The 20,510-nt window shown below is 35.7% G+C and overlaps 1 protein-coding gene across 4 annotated transcripts in view; it reads left to right on the forward strand.

Annotated features, from left to right (window-relative positions):
* The window catches only part of PRKD1 (protein kinase D1), a 372,587-nt gene extending 358,519 nt beyond the window's left edge, over nt 1–14,068 (forward strand). For all 4 annotated transcript variants that reach the window (XM_050798342.1, XM_050798343.1, XM_050798345.1 and 1 more), the window contains 2 exons: nt 12,177–12,262; nt 13,092–14,068. In XM_050798342.1, the coding sequence (XP_050654299.1) occupies nt 12,177–12,262; nt 13,092–13,310 (305 nt within the window). In that variant the 3' untranslated portion in view covers nt 13,311–14,068. The remainder of the gene's footprint in view (nt 1–12,176; nt 12,263–13,091) is intronic.
* The last annotated feature ends 6,442 nt before the right edge of the window (nt 14,069–20,510 follow it).

A 20,510-nucleotide genomic window follows, 5' to 3' on the forward strand; every position in this document is an offset into this window, starting at 1 on the left:
ATAGGAGGTAAGGGTTATAACCTAGAATTTATCAGTTAATAGTTATATATAACTTACTCTACATATTGCTTATTTATTTTGTTTTATGTGACCTGTAAGCCAAGCATGTCTGAGTTAACTATAATTATGCAAAAGAATATGAATAATGAAACTTCTACAACACCAGGAAAAAGGAGAACAAAGAAGTGAAGAGAGCCGTAAGAGCTCTCACATCCACCGAGTTCATGATGGGATTCTGCCAAAGTAAATGAGTGGTGTTATGTGTGTTTATCTGTATCATTTAACATAAAATTTAACCATCAAAGCTTAAAGTTTTTAGTAACTATCACATAGATTATCTAATATCCTCCATACTGTGTGCCAGGCACGATTCTAAGTTACAAAGGTGGCCACTACTATAATTTAACATATCTAAATTATTTGGGAGAAAGAGGAAAACAATAAGATAGGAAAAACTGGAATGAAATTATTCATCTGTGATGGAAAGAAATCACACTTTTTCAAAGTGGTTCTTCTCAAACTATCTGTGATAAAGACCAGTTTTATTTCAATTTCTAAACATATGGACCAGTACTTTGTAAAATGTATTTAAAATGTGACAGCAATGTTAAATAGCTATAAAAATTTCCAAAGACATAGTCTCACTTTATATACTTATCTCATCATTGATTGATTACAAACAATTCAGACCAGCACTGATTCCTAGATCACTTTGAGCAGCACTAGTTTAGGGTCAATGAAACAAGTATAGAAGATACTGCATTTATTATTTAGAGGTATGGAGCTAATTAGAAGAAGAATTTTAAATATTTAAAATAGGTAGTCTCTAGAAAGCAGGTCCAATAATGAGATATAAGAGTTTTTTGTTTTTGTTTTTGTTTTTGCTTTTGTACATGTCTTACTGATTTAGATCCTTTATCAGGTGCATACAATAACTTTCATTAAAAAACTAATAAAAGGTCATGGCGTGAAAGATAAATGGAGTAAATAGAGTACAACCTTTTGTAGAATTCTAATTCTTCCATGCATGGTCTAAAAGGTGTCTAAAATTTGAAATAAATAATGTATAATAATTTATATGTAAATATTCACTCAGGAGCTGTAGTATTACAGTTCTTTTTCTGTAATCGCTGCAGTGTGACTGAGCAGTTGAAGAAAGATGCAATCTTCAGTCACTCAACTATCATGTCCACACAAAGAAGAATAGTCAAGTGTGAAGGTCAAATGAATTCTGTCTTCCTACATTCCTTTATTTGCTCAGAATTTTAACACACATCGTAAATGATTTTTCCCTACAGCTGACTTGATTATATAGCTGTTGTTTTCCACAGAGTTTATTCTTAGAGGAAAAGAAATGACACAGATAACCAAGCGATATGAATTGTATAGTTGGTCAAGTGAGATATAATTTGCTTCAGTGCAAGTCATTTCACTAGGAAAATGATGACAGACCTGTAGTGATGGATTGGAAAGCATTTGTTAGAGTCATAGTACATTTCCATTATCAAATTGAATTGATGTGTTCAATTAGAGATACACAGTAAATTTGAGGAATGTTAGTAATGGACCATGAAGATTCCCAGAGAAGTTGCTATTTTTTTCCTTCTGAGTTATGATATTCCTTTATATGCCATTAGAGAGGCAAGCAGGCAGTAATCAACACAGAGGCAGCCTCGGAAATTGTCTCACAATGAGCCCCTGACCCCTGCAGACAAAAGATCATTTTCTGTGTTCTCAGGTGAAGTCTGAAGAAGCACCTATTCCCGAGTCACCTGCTGAGTTGTTTCTGCTCAGCTTCAGAGTCACATGGTTAGTCGGTATTCTCAGGAATTGAGACCAGACAGGAAGCCTTGACATTTGGTGACACACACACACACACACTTTAGGTTTAATGCAAAGGCATAGGAAATGCCTTTAGTGCATCATAATGTGATAATTCTGCCTTTAGTGCCTTTAGTGCACTAAAGGCAGAATTATCAGATTGTGATGATGCAAACAGCGACGCAAGTTCCTTCCACTGGTGTGCTCTGGCAACCTCCATGGTAGTATTTATGCTTCTTTTTCCTGATAAGCACAGCTATAATTTATTCTTCCAATTAGTCTCAATCCTCAACTATAGAATATAGAATACATGGTATCTCAAGGCATAGAATGGCTATCATAATATACCACTAAATTTATCAAGGCATCTTAATTTTATTTAAAATATTTTTGCCATTCAACTTGGTAAATTCAAATAAAATTGGTCACAAGTGTGTTTTTCTCTAGAAATTGGAGATTGAAAAATACAGCCAGTACAAACACAAAGCAAAGCTAAATAAAAGCCTAGCACCATTACCACATGGTATGTTTTCAAAATCCAACAGTGTTCCAGAACGCTAAACACTTAAGTTGGAAGTAGCACTTTGCCATGAAAAGGAACCAGCTGTAGGTCCCTCTTTCACAACATATTGTTCAAAACAAAAAAATAACCCCATTGAAAATAAGGCTCGGGTAGATGAGACCCAGAAATCCAATGGTACGAGAAACAAAAGAAAGACAATTGTCATTTTAATAATTAAACTGTGTTTGTAACAGTTTATGAGCCTTGCAGATCCAGCGAGCCTGCTGAATATTTATGAATAGATTGATTTGTCAACATATTAACACACTGTCAGACATAACGGCATGGAGGAGAGGCGAGGAGACTAGCCAGTGAACTGCTTAAAAATGCTGACTGGTTGCCAGGAAATTTAATCAGAATTGATAAGATAAAGTGACTTATGGAGGTCAGAACCTCCAATGGGGTTTAACATTCTAAACAATCTCAAGATTCTGGAATTAATTATGTTTAATTTTAATAAAAGAATATTAATTTTATACAATTAGTAGGAACTTTACAATTATGAGCCAAAGGCATACAATGCTTTGAAAAATATCTACCAGTAGAGTGATTTTTTTACATATATACCTATGTATACATATTTCAAAATCCAAATAAGGTAATATCTGCAAAGCATGTCCCATTAGGAAAAGAATCATTTATTTTGATAGCAAGTAATATACAGTTAATGAGATTTTCTCTAACAAATGATATTTATAGAGAGAAACTGCTCAGAGGATTTAGCAAGCACATTGGCATTGTAAATGCTCAAAATTGGCTGCTTATTTGCCATTCAAAATAGAAATACTTCCTGTATATTTCAGTTACAAAGTTAAAGTTTCACTTCTGAATGTACATCATAGTTTAGTTGAAATATATGACACCTGAGTATGTGTGGAGATGTCTGAATAGAGGATCAACAAAGGTTAAATATTCTGTAAGTTTGCTTTCTTCCATAACAACAAAGAATAATGCTTCAAAATAAAATCTTATCTAACCCCTATACTGCTCCCAAGTGCCAACCCACTGAGTAGTTATCTAGAATATTATTAAATTGTTCTAGTGATGGAAAATACACAATTTCATGAGCAGCCCAGTGTCTTTTTAATCTGACCCCAAAACAATGAACAAAATGTTCATGTATTGTATACACACTGATAGAACAAACCCAAACCCTTTCCAAATAAAGATTCATCTCAGAGGTTTGAAAGCAGTCATCATGTCTCCCCTAGCCTTCTCTTCTCCTGCACAACTTAGTTTTTTATATTCACCCTCCTGTTCACTGTAGCAGAAGCACTCTCTGCTTTATCTACATTCTCTTATAGTCAAACCTCAGGACTGATCTGACTTAAGGGTCGATGAGTCTAATTAAGAGTAAAGTGGGCCAGGCATGGCGGCTCACGCCTCTAATAACAACACTTTGGGAGGACGGGGTGGGCGGATCGCCTGAGGTCGGGAGTTCAAGACCAGCCTGATCAACATGGAGAAACCCCATCTCTACTAAAAATACAAAATTAGCCAGGTGTGTTGCCTGTAATCCCAGCTACTCAGGAGGCTGAGGCAGGGGAATTGCTTGAACCTTGGAGGCAGAGATTGCGGTGAGCCAAGATGCCATTGCACTCCAGCCTGGGCAACAAGAGCGAAACAGAGAGAGTAAAGTGAAACTACTACTTCCCTCATTACAAAGTACACATTTCTGTTAGCACAACATAAAATAACATTTGATTTGGGTATAATAAATAAACTCATACTGGGTTTACTGTGGATTTAGAACCCAGAATTCATTCTTACATATATTCTTGATAAGCCAGATTTTCCAATTCTGTACTTAGTCCTTTTGAGGAGACTGAGAGAGAAGGACCTAAATAGAGGACATAGTTTCAATTGTCTCCTTTAAGTTATTTACTAGCATGACCCATTGCTCCAGTCTGTAGTTATTGGGAAATTATTTGTGTAATCCAACTTGTTTGCTCTTCGTGTTGGCAACTTCTGAGCAGAAATTATGCTTAAACCCTTCTATCTCTTCATTCCAGATACTGAACAAGATGGAGCTGAGGACAGATACCTCTGTGATTAGATAGCTTTCTGTATATTTATGTCCATCTATTGAAGGGCCCTTTGGGCAATATTAAGCCAGTTTTTAACCACTATCAATATTCTCATACCTCTAGTTCCTTGCTACTCAAAATGTGGTCTAAAGTCCAGCAATATCGGATTGCCTAGTAGCCATTAAAATACAGACTATCAGACCCCACCTCAGAACTACCAAATCAGAATCTTCAGTTTAAGATCTCTTAACTATTTTTCATATGTATGTAAAAGTCAGAGAAACACTACTTAGCACAGTCATGCTCAACTCTAGCTGCACACACCTGAGGCACTTCTACAAATACTGATACAAATATCAATATCCTCTCCTAAAGATTTTCACTTGACCTTTGGTTTGAGTATCAGTATTTAAAAATAAAACTTCCCAAAGGATTTTAGTGTGCAGTCCATTAAAACAAACATTGTAAAATAAACATAATCTGCATGGCAGTTACTGTCAGCGTCATTACGATTTTCTAAAAGAAGTCACTGATCTTATGATCTGTTATATTTTGTAAGGTTGTAATGCCCTACCATCCAGAAATATTTTTAGCCAAATTATGCAAACCATATGCATAGTTCATTAAAATGAAACAAAGTCCAATATGAACACGATCAGAATAATATAAATATATTTTGATTTCTTCTTTAAAGTTTGAATCAATTGGGCTTCAGTTTGGAGGTTGCTGTATGGTTGTGTTTAAACAATTTATGATTTCCAAGATCATATCCCCAGTTTTCAGGAGGAAATGAAATTGGATGAAAAGCAAAGGAGTAACCATTGATAGAATAACTTTCTACAGAGGAAAGAACTGAAAAAGGAAAGATGCCTACTCGAGTCTCTAAAGGTCTTGCACTTCATTGGATTCCAGTAATTGACTCCGGAGCGAGTGAGATGATGATTTCCAGTGGCCTTGTTTGCTGCCGGCAGCCTCTGGTTTCAGTCCCTGAGAGGAGCGTCCCAGTTAGTGTTGCTGAGCAACAGCATGCTGAGTTGAGAGCTGGAATGTGAAGGGTTGCAAAACGATTTTTAAAATAAACACACAACTTCCCATCAGCATGAAGCAAGCCAAAGGGAGAGAAGTACTAAGCACTACACTGTGACAGGCAGTGAGGCAGAATTGAAAGGGAAAAAGAAAACACTTGCCTAAAGGCAAGGAGCTTGAAGGTTGATTGGCAATGGCTCTATCACCAGAATGATTGTTCTCATCTGGTTTCTATTTTGAAAAGATACCTGAATAATTTGGGATGGAGAGAAGTCAGGGAAAAATGTATTGTGTCTTGACAAAAGAGATCAGCCTTGCGGTTTCACAGGTGATTTCCTGCCTGAAAAATACACATTGTAAAATAAACATAATCTGCATGGCAGTTACTCTAAGCATCATTCTGATTTTCCAAAAGAAGTCACTGATCTTATGATCTGTTGTATTTTGTAGAGTTTTGATGCCCTACCATCCAGAAATATTTTTAGCCAAAATATACAAACCATATGCATACAATATGGGTATTGAAATTTAGAGCTAAGAAAATGGCTATTTAAATTTCTAATTAATATATTCAGTCTACCAAATGCTACCTAGCAAGCATTTTTCTAATGCATTGTAGTTTAAATATATTTTACTTAAAATATTTGTAAAACTTATGTGCAAAAAATGAGTACCCAATCTGTGTGACCTTAAAGGAGCTAAAATCTAATGATGAGAGTGTGGGGAGATAGGCATGTATTGAAATAATCAAAGAAAATAAAATGGGAAATGGAACATGATTGAAAGGTGTGACCTGGGGAACCTATTAAGAATTTAAGCATGTCCAGTTACAGTTTTTTTGTAGAGTTTTCTGCAAGCTTTGGATGCCTTTCAGTTTAGCCACAACAATGACACCTGCAAATCTACCTTCTGCATACACAGAACCTGTTGTGTCCACACACTGGTATTTGCCTTGAAATGGAGAATGACTGCAATATAGTTTGTGCAACTTCAAATATAATTCTGTATTTTGTTGTTATTGTTAGAAAAAAATGGAATCTATATCATATTCTGATGGAATGCTGCTTTTCATCTTAAAACATAAAGCCCTCTGCACCTGCATATACCATTTAATTTTGTCTTTGTTCAGGTATCCTTGTGCACCTAGCAAATAGGCTACACAGACTTCAGCTATCCTAATATCTGCTGAAAGTCCCATTCTGCTAAAAGAGAATGTTTGATAAAATTTTCTCTTTGCTTTCCTGACATTTTTGTCTCTAAACTGATAGGGCAAGGAGAAAAAATGCTGTACAGGAAGTTAGAAGGAGAGTAACTGTGTTAGCCAAAAATTTATTGTAGCACAAAAGAAACATTAGATTTCAAAAAATAGGTATTTTTTTTTTATAATTTGTAGGGAACATTATTGTGAATCTATGGCTAGAGACATTTTATAAAGCACAAAACTCTGCTCATGAGGAGAAAATTTTTAAATGGAAATTTACACCATACAATTGTTTAAAATTTTTCCATAAGAAGAGTAAAAAAAAGGACTTCCCACATGCCCGGATGTGGCTATTTAAGAAACTTTAGATAAGACAAGGTATTAAAAAGATGGAAGGAGAGGATTGAGCTTAAGCATGAATAAAGATAGTAAAATTCTCAGAATAATGTTGGAAAGACTCACCCCCCAGAATAAATGAGCAGTTATAATCAGAAAATAATTATACTGCTCTTCAAAAAGGTTGGTGTCATGTTTACTGCAAAAAGAATGATGAACTAGCCACTGCCTATTTTACTCCTGGGTCCTTCAGGAACAAAGTGGTGGGAGGTTGGGGGTATTCAAACTGAGAAAATAGTAGGGGAAGAAGATACAGGGAACCCAAGAGAATAAAGGATTCTCATTTCCCCTACTGCTTTGGCCCTTGTTCCATCTCTGCTATTTAAACGTCATCTGTTTATTGCCTGAAACCACCAAAAGACCGCACTGTGTTGCAGTACATCTTACCCCAAGAAACCTAGGTGTTTGGATATAGTCCTGTTGCTGTTTTTATAGAAGGAGGTACAGGGTACCAAGAATTTCTGAGACATTCTTCCCCAAGTGTCTCTTTTGCATAGGGCTCCAGATTCCTGACGGACCCAGCTCCTTGTGGAGATACAGGTAACTGGAGTTTCAGCATTTCGCTACCCTTCCCCACTTGGGCACCAGCATCCTAATCTGCAGCTGTGCCAGATTATGACATTTCATTCTGCTCCACTCCTTACTTCCCTCTCTCCCGTAGCCACACCGTGTTCCCTTTCTCCTTTACTTTGTTTTTGAGAGGAATTGATAGAATGGCCCAGTTTTGTATCTGTCACTCCCATTGTCCCTCTCCCCTACTCTCCTGCAGTTCCAAAGGCATGTCCTACTACATTCACTCTAGATCTAAATTCTGAATTTTGATTTTAGTTTTGGCACTGGACTCCAGACCCCCATTGGGCTTTTTTCCCCTCATTGTTGGCTCTCTTCTGGGACTGCTGTGACTTCTCCAGCTTTACTAGACTGACTGCTCCTTTACTACTGGCTTCCCCTTTCCCTTGTCTTAGTGTCTTTATCCTTGATAAATTACACATGACAGTCTCTGCTGGGAGCTGGCACCTATGGGAAATGAAAGTATCACAAAAATGCACTCAGTAGCAGCTATGAGATGGGTAAATGTTCAGAGCTGGACACACTGCATATTGAAGAAACTAACGGATGTGCTCTTAGAGCCATGGTAATTTTTAATAAATCATAGACAAAATGAGAGAGATACCAAGGTATTTAAGACAAGTAGAATTTCTAAAAGGGGGAAAGAATGGATTCTGAAATTATTCAACAAGAAGCTTAGTATTTATCCTTGACAAAATTCTAGAATTAATGAATGATTAAATAGATGATTTGCAAATATTTAGAAAGCAAATCTTGGCCCTTAGAAGGAAATGACTGAAAGTCAGTATTTGTCAGTGTTAATTTACTTAAAATGTATTATTCCAGAATGACTGCACTTTTTTTTAAGTAGGATTACCAGATTGGTAGAATGAGTCTTACCAAGAACCGATGTGTCTCAATGATAAAGCATTTGGAAAAAAAAATTGCCTGAAATAGCCTTTGGAGAAGATGGTAAATATGAACTACATAGGAATACTTCTAGGAGGAAGCATTGCCTGCTTTTAAGGCTTGCTCAGAGAATAATTAATAGGCCTGGCAGTTGGTAATGCGTTTTTGTGATAGAGTCAGAAAGCCCTATGTTTAAGCCTTATCCTGAAAAACGTTTTAATAATTATATTAATACATAGCAGATGGGCTTACTCGGTGTGGACGTGACAGAAAGCTAGGAGAATTAACGATACAAGGGTGTCATCACATTCAGAGCTATGGTCTCAGAGATGCACATACACATATACACACCTCCTTGCATTCAAGCACATAAAAGTATGGTGGAAACATAACTAAGAATTTATCATGACTGTAATAACAAAAAAAATTAGTTAAGTTTTGAGATTGTTATCCACTTACAATGATGCGTTAATGGTATAATATGGCTGCAGTCTGCCGTAGTGTTTAAGAGCACAGGCTTTGAAGTCCATTCCCCCCGGGTTTCAAATTCAGCTCTATTGCCAAGGAGCTGTCTGACTTTAACCAAGTCACATGGCCTTTTGAAGCTTCAGGTTTTCCTTTTATATAAAATGGAGATTAAAATTATAACTACTTTCAGGGGGTTGTTATAAGGACTAAATAAGAATATGAATGTAATTTTTTTTAAAAGAATGAAAACCCTTGAATCCTAAGCTATATGAATAATATATTTGTGTATAAATCAAATTGGCCATTAATGAGGAAAATGTTGGTCAGTGATGATTACTGAATTTTAACAGGGACATTGAGTAAAGCTAGTGAATATTAAAATCGAGGTTACAGGAGGACTAAGGAGGCTAAAGATCTGAAGGAACTATAGAGGTGAGATGAAGGGGAATGCGTCACCATCTCCAAAGATGTAAAGAATTGTCATATAGAATAAAGTTCTCCATTGCATCTAAAACATAAATAGGACTAATGACAGTAAGTTATAAAAACACTTTTTTTTTTGTTTTGCTTTGAGTAGGATATTAATTAAAGGTCAAATATTCAAAATGGTGTGTTGTGTCATGATATAATCGGTGGTCTGGGGAGGGGCATGCACGTGCCTTTGTAACTAGATTGTGAGCTTTTCAGGGCCAGGGCTTGATCATTAACTTTTTATTTCATAAATAATTGCCAACAAGAATTAAGGAAGATTTGGTGAATGAAGAGTTAAATGAATGATTTATACATACATAATGTGAGACAATTTTATTACATGAATATTGTAGCAATATAGACATGGCCAGTAAAGAGAATATTGGAAGGAAAAAAAACCTCTAGACTGTGTTCAAAAATGTTTAGCAAAATGCATTTTGGATGGTATAGTTAATGCTGGATTGTATACAACTTGATTAATAAAAAGGATGTTTTAAGAGTTCCAGAAAAGTAACAAGTAGAACAGAATTCTCATCTACAAATGACGGACCTATTTTCTCACTAACACCATGGTCCCAACATTTAGCTACAGGTGCTAACATTTAATAGTTCATTATTTCTGTTGTGTGCTTCCAAAAGCCACAAAATAATGTATACACACATACACATTTATTTGTACACACACGTATCTCCTCTAATTCTCTCCTTATATCCTTAACCATTTTCTCTTGGAGGTACTTGTCATTGCCTTGTTGTGCTTATTGAGGTCACTTGGGTTGGGTACTGTGGCGTAGTCAGACTAATGATTGTATGCTTCATTCAGCAGAACAATTTTTTCATTTTCACTTATTCCATTCCCTTCAGACACTTCTCGTTTCCCCTCTGATAGTACTTCCCTCCCCATTATGCAGTGTGGTTCACTGTTGGGGCCCGTTTGGGCACAAACCAGACCTTTTGTTGAGTTACTGTACTCCTGCCTTTCTAATTATAGAATTCAGAACAGAATGAGTGAATTAACATCATGAATGTATTCCCTGCAGTGTCTGGGGCAGTGTAATGCTGCAGCATGCTTGCAATAGCACATAAGCTCTCCCTTCACTCCTTGGCCTCCATTTTTGCTGTGTGGTTTCACAGCAGCAAGAATGGAAGGTGCACTTTACTCACCAGTGAGTAAATCATGTGAATGGATATTTTAAAGCACATGCCCTATACGCAGTTCACAGAGAGAACTATACGTTCAAAAGCTCTCTGAGAACACATGCTTGGAATATGAAAATGTACTAAGTACTGTATTTCCTCATGTATCCTAGTTGCATAGGCAACAGTTAAATGTATGTTGTTGCATTTTGTTTCTCCAAATAATTGTTTGGTATTTGACTCTACAGCCCTTCGGGGCAAGCAAATACTTGGAGTAGTAGCACCATAGAGATATGATTCTCAATTACCAAAAGACTGTAGAAGTCACTTTTCTTTTCCTGACACTAGGAAGGATTCTGATTGAAGGAAGCATTCTTTGTCCCTCTCGTCTCATGTGACAGTCTGTATCTTCAGGTCCATACAGGTTGATGCACACCGAAAAGTGGATTCAAAGCTGCCTATTCAAGACTTGGTGATTGGGGAAGATGAGGAGTTAATTTTCATTTTTGTTTATCAGCTGCCTGTTTGATTAAGATTTTTGGTAGGAAGAGCCATCTTTCAGACATAATGCCTAGGGTAGGTTAAGGGTGAAAATTAACTCTTTGAAATACAAATGCTTCCATTAGGTTGGCAGATTTCACTAAGCTCTTTTTGGGAAGAAAATACTAAAATTCAAAAAAAGAAACATGGAAGTTATTACAAGAATGAGAAGTGTAAGGGAATGACTTTAGTAAATAATGAACTATTAATGACATATACTGAAAATGTAATGTCCAGAAAAGGAGAGTGAGAACTCCATTGCGTGATACTGTGGGTAACTAGGATGATTTTCAGACTAGATAATGATGATTATTACTTTTTCTTCGTAAATTACACTCACAGACGCCCCCAATCACAAGTAGAGTACTAGGCCGGAAGGACTGTGGTTCTAACCCCTCAGAGAACATTTCTTGTTAAATAGACTTCTTTCCTGTCTTCCTCTAGAAAGTCTATGAAGGCTGATACAGTTACAATACATTGGTTATTTTTTAAAGCAAAAGCAAAGTGAAAGCAATTAAAGTGTTTTCTTCTTGGGTTGTTGATTTTCAGGCTCCAAGTTTATCATGAGATATGATCCATATTACCCGTGTTATGATGTATTTTTTCCATACATATATGATGTTCAGATGTCTGTCATTAATTCAATACTGTGTGAACCACTGTGTGTATTCAAACATTCAGCATGTTTTATCACAAAATTAGTAAATGCTTTATCTTGAATATTAGTTTTATCCTGCCCATATTGTAAGACGTGTTTAAATGATGTATATATAAACAAAATTTCTGAAATAAAGTGTTAGTAGACCAATTGAAATTCATATCATACTATTCCATAATTACTTCTAACTTCTTTTTTTTTTTTTTTTTTTTTTTTTTTTTTAGTATCCAAAATAAATGAAGGCCAAGGCCAAGGTTTTAGTGTTCTTAAGAGGATTATTTTTTTGTTATTCTAGTGCCTTGTCACTATGCTGCATTTAACTGTGTGAAATAGCAGATGTAAAATAAACTATAAATGAATTAGGCATATGTTACAGATTTGTCATCTATTTTTACTGATAATTTTTTTCAGCCATTGATCTTATCAACAATTTGCTGCAAGTAAAAATGAGAAAGCGCTACAGTGTGGATAAGACCTTGAGCCACCCTTGGCTACAGGTAAACAACAATCATTGAGTTTTCTTAGTTGAATGAGCTTCTAAATATTTATAGGATTTTGATATTTAGAAATCTTTTGCAATAATTTTTAAGGTGTGATTATTCTAATATCAATTTATTTGCTCAAATGCATGCAACTTCATAGGATTTAATAACAATTTAGTGTTTCTAAACATTTTTCTCTACCAGGATAATTTGATAGAGGAGATACATGCACACATACACATACACAGCCCAAAACCAAAAGGCAAAACCAAATATAAATAAATAAACCAAGGATCATAACAGACCTCAGACGACCAGATTTCAAAAGCATCTGTATGTGTAATCCTGATAAATGTACACATAGATGCCCATCTGGTCATGCACTGTACTCATTTAGAAGCTATATTTTTAAATGCTAGGTTATTATGTATGGAACAAATGCATGGCAAATACGAAGTATATGCATGTGCTTCTGTTCACGTAAATATTTATTATTTTCACATTGAATTTAAAGTTTAGAAAACTAATACTCTGAAATACTGAAGGATTATTTGTAGGCATTACATTTCAAAGGAATACCGACATTCCTGGTTGCTTGACTACAGACATTAATTGCCCACTCTTTGATCCATGGTATCCTATAAACAGTATGTATTTGCAAAGGTTAGGCAAATAGGATGGCTTTGGTGCCGACGCTGTCGCTTGAGGATGCGTGATGAAAGATTCAGCGCTGTTACAGTGGAAAGAAAAGGGTAACTCATAGATTGCAGAAACTGACATCATATGACACAGCATGTTGAGTCATAATGTTCTCTATGGTAATATTTTGGAATTTCCTCTTCAGGACTATCAGACCTGGTTAGATTTGCGAGAGCTGGAATGCAAAATCGGGGAGCGCTATATCACCCATGAAAGCGATGACCTGAGGTGGGAGCAGTACGCAGGCGAGCAGGGGCTGCAGTACCCCACACACCTGATCAATCCAAGTGCTAGCCACAGTGACAGTCCTGAGACTGAAGAAACAGAAATGAAAGCCCTCGGTGAGCGTGTCAGCTTCCTCTGAGTTCCATCTTCTATAATCTGTCAAAACACTGTGGAACTAATAAATACATACGGTCAGGTTTAACATTTGCCTTGCAGAACTGCCATTATTTTCTGTCAGATGAGAACAAAGCTGTTAAACTGTTAGCACTGTTGATGTATCTGAGTTGCCAAGACAAATCAACAGAAGCATTTGTATTTTGTGTGACCAACTGTGTTGTATTAACAAAAGTTCCCTGAAACACGAAACTTGTTATTGTGAATGATTCATGTTATATTTAATGCATTAAACCTGTCTCCACTGTGCCTTTGCAAATCAGTGTTTTTCTTACTGGAGCCTCATTTTGGTAAGAGACAGAACGTATCTGTGAAGTAGTTCTGTTAGGTTTGTCCCATTGGTGTTGTCATTGTAAACAAACTCTTGAAGAGTCGATTATTTCCAGTGTTCTATGAACAACTCCAAAACTCATGTGGAAAAAAAATGAATGAGGAGGGTAGGGAATAAAATCCTAAGACACAAATGCATGAACAAGTTTTTAATGTATAGTTTTGAATTCTTTGCCTGCCTCGTGTGCCTCAGTATATTTAAACTCAAGACAATGCACCTTGGTGTGCAAGACTTAGTGCTCTTAAGCCTAAATGCCTTAGAAATGTAAACTGCCATATATAACAGATACATTTCCCTCTTTCTTATAATACTCTGTTGTACTATGGAAAATCAGCTGCTCAGCAACCTTTCACCTTTGTGTATTTTTCAATAATAAAAAATATTCTTGTCAAGATATGTGTCCACCTGATTGAATTATTTTCATTCATAGTTCACACTAGGGTTTTCAGGCCAACTAGGAGCAGAAGTGTCTGCTCAAACAGCAGGAAAAAAACTCATAGTCTAGAATGTAGTTTTATGTACTCTGAAGCAGTAAACGTATGTTTCAAAGGGGAGTGAAGCTTTCCTGTCTTGCATGTGGTTTAACTTCTAATAGAAAGGAAAGCTTTCAAAGCGAAAAGTGACCAAAGCCAAACCGAGTGCTTGGAGGGATAGGTAGGATGACTCTGAGTAGTTGGAATATTGCAAATAGCATCTTAATGTAGCTTCCTGATTTAGTCAATATAAGCTAGAGATTTATTAGAATATCAGATCTGATTTCTTTTCATATTATCTAAAGATGGTTCTAAGGTGAACCAAAAAAGCATGAAGACTAGAAAGTAATCCATAAACAGAAAGACATCTCAAGTGAAGTTCTATAGCCTGGAGAAGACTAATTGGACCTAACAGATTTTAGGTATATAATGTGAATAATGTGGGTTGTTTTCCTTAGTAGCAGGATGGGAATAGCATACTATGTAACAGAAAAAAAAAAACTGTAATTAATGTTTGGAAGAATGTTACAAGAGTTGTGAAACACTCGAATATATTAGATAAGTATGTTAAGACTGTACTCTTTCCACTTGGAGGAATGAGGGGACAATAGATTATCTTTCCAGTGATTAGTCTCTGTTTTGTATTTTTATTGAACTTTAACAAGTATAAAAATTTAAAAGTTCCTTTATCTGCTTTTCTCCAGGGGTAGGGTTGTGTGTGTGCGTGTGCTCACGCATGCACAAGTGAATTTGCATACACAAGCATACATACATGTACCATCAACTTGAAAGAATAGAATGTTAATCAGTAAGACAATAACTGTCTTGCCAACCTAGGAATATAACTGACACCTTTTCTATGACACCTTTTCTAAGCAATTTCAGGAAAATGGAAAAGGAGTGGAAGCATATAAATTTCTTCCCTCTTCAAATGGGCATAATATAAATTAGAGGCTTATTGTTTGAATTATAATTTATATAGTTTATATGCCTATGTTTCATCAGCTGCAATATAAAATGAAATCAATAACTTTTCTTGCTTGATATGGGATTCTAAAAAGATTATAGGAAAAGAAACTATGATAATATTATCCATATAGTATAAAATATCCTAGAATCCTTGATGATTGGCAAGAGTAACAAAATATTACTGTACATTATAAAACCACACAGAAGTCAATTATCCATGCAGCAAAAAATTATTTTGCATCTGTTCTACACAACTCTTTGCTAGATTCTAAGATTTTGAAATGTGAATAAGACATGGTCCCTGCACAAAATAAATTTATTAGATAGACCTGAATAAACAAATTGTTGGTGCTTTTAGAAAATGAGATGTAAAGGTATAAGGCATCATGGAGAACAGTTAATAATGGAGGAAGAAAGCAACAGAATGATGTGTTTGAGCAGAACTAGAAAAAATTATAGGAATACACCTGGCTGAAAGTAGGAGAAAACAGCATGAATGAAGAAATGAGGGTCCAAAGAGGACTGTTACAAAGACAAAACTACCTCTTTATAACAGAAGAATAAAGGTAAGGAAGAACTGAAGAAGTCCATCCAGTAGAAATGGGTGATGAGCTTGATCTGGAGGCTCTTGTGTGTTATTCTGGGTGTTTGGGATTTATTCTGTGTAAATCTCAGGAAACCAGCATTGTTTAAGCTGAAAGGAACTATTAATCAGAAGTTAGAGATTTAGAAGGAGTGAGTTCTCATTTTAACATTTGTATATGAAGTTCCTATAGGACACCCAAGTTTGAAATGTTCTAAAAGTAGTTAGATATGAGTCTGGGGTTTAAGAAATCTGGAATTGAAGATAGGGATTTGAAGGTCAACAGCCCACAACATGTTAATGGGAATGACTCATCCCTGGGGGAAAATAAATATAATGATAGGAAAGTGGTCTTAGGGCACAAACCTGAGAAGTATTGATATGGAAGGATCAGTCAGAATAAGAGAATTGAAAAGGAATTTTCAGAGGTAGAATGAAATGGAGTAATATTACAGAAACCAAGAGAAGAAATACTTTCAAGGATTAAGTTGGTAACAGTAGAACATGTTATGGCAAGACCATGGTTTTAGCCTTTTGGGGGGCACCCTTACAAACTATTTCAGCAGTTTGTAGTGAACAGGCCTTTCCTGCTGCATTCAGAGTAGCTATGTAAAAAGAATCTCTGTGTGGCAATGATGCTGACACCACCTATACTGCAGTGTCATCAAGCAAAGGAATGAGAAAAGAACTGCCAATGTCAAGGGAAAAAGTGGGCCACTAACAGTCATGCTGCTTTCTACCACCAGTAATATTAGTGAAGTTGCAAGGACTCCAATTGTAGTAAATCAGCAACCACTTTTGTACTAAATACCAGCAATAAGTTTGCCCACTTCACATCCGTGGTATGTTATAATAAATAACATGGACAGGTGAGTAGCTTATATTTAATACAAGATGCAAATTAGCATTTTTGGTGCAGAAAAGGTATCTTTTATCATTATGACAAAAGTAAAAGAAGTGACAAACTCATTTGAGGAAAGATGTGTTCTCTATTATTGTCACAGAGGTAATATTTCCTCAAACAACAGTATTGTCAGCTCACCCAAGTTGCTATGAAAATTGCTAGTCTCTATGTATCCAGAACCATTAGAGCAAACTACCACGGTTCTTGCTTTTGGCCTGAGCAAGGGGACAGCCCTGAGAGAAATGTTTTTATCAGTGATGCTTTTTATATGTCCATTATCCCTAAGGAAGAAATAATCATTGAGTTTAGTGAGTACCCACTCTGATGGAGACAATTTTGAGAAATATATGGTCAGCTGTTTCATTGAATGTATATAATAAGTACAGTGATTAAAATAAGAAAGCCATCTGTCCCCTGCTCTCTTCATTCATTATCCAATCAATATTCAGTTTGATGACCTTCATAAAGTAAGTAAATTTTGCATACCCTTTGGTTAGGCCCATCTTAAGGCACCAAATACTAGTTGATCTGAAGACACATTAAGGCCCATGGAGAAGGGTCTGCTGCCTTTAATTGCCAAAAGGTAGCACACTCTTTCATCTCTGATCTTTCCACATTGCCTGAAGCATTGTTCTCTCTGCCCCCTCCCTTAATAATTAATTAATAATTAATTATCCCTGATTATTAATAGGCATAATTAATGCCTATTAATCCTTTTGCCATTTATTTGCCTTATGTCTCCTGTCTTTTCTGTTCCCCTGCTCCTCTTTAACTGCCTCTTTTGTGCTAGATACATATTTTTAGTGTAACATTTTAATTCCTTTGTTGAATTTTTATGATTTGTTTTAGTTATTTTCTTGATGATTCCTCTAGGGATTATAATATGCATATTTACTTATCACTACTTCACATTAATGCTAACTGAATTCCAGTGACATACACAAACTTTGCTCCGGTATAGCTCCATTCCCACCACTCTTCTTTGTGATGTTATTGTCATAGATATTACAGTTGTATGTGTTGAAACCACTTTGTAATATTGTTTTATGCAATTATTCTTTAAATCAGTTAAGAGAAGAAAGGAGAAAAATATTTTTTCCTTTACATTTACTTACCTTTTCCATTGTTCTTTATTTTTTCATGTACATTAAAGGTATTATCTATTGAGCGTCATTTCTATTCTTCTTGAATATCTTTCTTTAGCATTTCTTTGAGGCAGGTCTGCTAACAACAAATGCCCAGTCTTTGTATAACTGGCAATGTTTTTATTTCACCTCTGTTTTTGAAGTAAAATTTTGCTGGGCATAAAATTATTCATTGACAGATGTTTTTCCCCTCGGTATTTTAAATATGTCATCCTGCCACCTTTTAACCTCTATTATCTCTCATAAAAGATCACCTTTAATCTTATTGTGGTTTCCTCACATGTGATGAATTGCTTTTCTCTCACTGCTTTCAATATTTTCTCTCTGTCTTGCAACAGTTTAACTATGATGTGTCTAGTCCAGGTGTTTTGGTTTGTTTGTTTCTTTTTTTTTTTTTTTTTTTTTTTTTTTTTGCAATTAGCCTACTTGGGTTTGTTGCAATTCTTGAATGTGTAGATAAACAGCTTTCCATCCAACTTGAGAAAAATTAGGCTGTTATTTCTTCAAAGACTTTTCTCTCCCTTTTTATCTTCTCTGTCTGGGACTCCCATTACATATAAATTGGAATGCTTTGGTGAGTGGCAAAGGTTTCTGAGGCTCCATTCATTTTTCTTCATTCTTTTTCCTTCTGTTCTTCAGATTGGATAATCTATATTGATGTATCTTCAGCTTCATTGATTCTTCCTTCTACCAGAACAAATCTGCTGTTAAGTACCTCTGGTAACTTTTTCTTTCTTTGGTTCTATTTTATTATGAAATACACTTATCTTTTTTTAGAAATATTTTATATTGACTGAGTCACTGTTGTTATACTTTCCTTTAATTCTTTAAATGTGTTCTCCCAAGTCTTTAAAGCATATTTTTAATAGCTGCTCTGAAGTCTGTCTATTAGCTCCAACATTTGAGTCTTCTCCCTCTCTTTTCCACCTCATCGGAGACAATTTCCATTGAAATCCCCAAAGTGTGATGTATGCATTCACACGTTGCTCTTGCTTCTTCGTGTCTTGTTGAAAACTGGATATTTTACATAATGTATCATAGCAACTCTGTATTGTGATCCATCCCCCCCACCCCCCGCCTCCACAGTAGCTGTTGCTGTTGCTATTTGTTTGTTTAGTAACTTTCCAAAATTAATTCTAGAATCTATCTTCCCCATACTTGGCAGCTGCTGATGTCTCTAGTGGGTGTTTTGTTTTTTTAATTTTTTGTTGTTGTTGTTGTTTTTATTTTTAAATCTGGCTGCCTAGGAGCCATGTCTGTAACAGAATAGCTTAGTGATCAAACAATAATAATTCAGACATCGTGTTTAAGTGCCTTGAACCAATAAAGTTCTGCACTTTTCTGGTGTATCTAAGTGTGGGTTAAATTCAAACAGTTAATAAGTTTCCCCCAGCTCCTTTTACTTTCTGTGTGTGCAAGGCCTTACATTCAGCCAGGGAAGGGTAGATGCCTAAGGCTTTCTTCAGTCTCTTCTGAGTGTGTATGGAGCCTTGTAAATACGTGTAGCCTTTCAGCCACCAGGGATATGTAGAAACTTTATCTGTATCTTCCTATTAAATTTCTGATTGTTCTGCTAGTATTTTCATTGCCCCAATCAGTATTCTAAACTAAGAGAGTTGCAACATTGGCCTTCCATGAATCAGTATTCCAACTTAAAGAGAGCTGCAACATTGTCCTTCCATGAATCAGTATTCCAACTTAAAGAGAGTTGCAACGTTGTCCTTCCATGATTGTTTGCAACCGACATTGCTATTGTCAGCCCCCTCCATTAGCAAGGTTCCTTGTTTTTCCCAGCCTGCCTCACCCTAGTAGAACTACTTTTTCAGAGTGCAGATAATAGAGGAGAATGAGAGCAAGCTAAAAGGCCGTAGATTCCCATTATTCTTGTTTAGTTTTAGTAGTTTTCTCGAATAAATGCTTAGAAATTTGGCGTCTGCTCTTGGCCAATTTCTAAAGTCCTAAAATTGTTGTTTCAACAATTTTTCCAGTTATGTCATTGCCCTTTGGGAAAGGATTTGCTGAGGGTTTCATGGTACTATTCTAGAAGTCCCCAGAGACTATAATATTAAACTAATTTAAGAGTGTTCATAAGACATTAAACAAAAATTATATAATCTATTAGAAATAAAAATACAAAATGAGTTAGAAATATTCAGAGAATTCCAAGTTTTTTCTTGTTTTCAGATTTCTCATGATGAGCTACTAAACTATCAGGTCATTAAATGTTAATTCGCTTGAAAGTAAACCATCTAATTTAAAAACTACATTTAATCCATTTCTTCCTCTTTTGGGCTCTGAGTGTCTGAACATTATGACTCCCTGTACCCGAGTGGGTAAAAGCATTCTCTATCTATGAGTGGGTGTAGATATAGCTCACATAAACCTTTAAACCCTAAGACCTAATCTCATCTAACAGCAGCATGTCATTCGACGAGGACCTGCCGAATTGTTTTTCCATATACAAAAATGTAGCACCAGGGATAACTATTCTGCATAATTTCCTCAGCATTGTGAGCTCCTTTTTTCTTTTTTTTTTTTTGTCTTCCTGTTTTGAGTTGTTTCTATTTCAACTCACTCTAAACTTTTCTTGCACATTCAGTGAAAAAACTGTTTTTGGTTTTGTTTGTTTGTTTAATTTGAGTAACCCTTCTAACTGACTCTTCTCCTTATGCTTTCTTAACTCCATTGAAACAGACTCCACCACCACAGTCACCAATTGTTCTTGGTGTGTTTGGTTTCTAACAACAAATTATTGTTTGA

The sequence above is a fragment of the Macaca thibetana genome, chromosome 7 (assembly GCF_024542745.1).
Source record: "Macaca thibetana thibetana isolate TM-01 chromosome 7, ASM2454274v1, whole genome shotgun sequence".
Lineage (NCBI taxonomy): Eukaryota > Metazoa > Chordata > Mammalia > Primates > Cercopithecidae > Macaca > Macaca thibetana.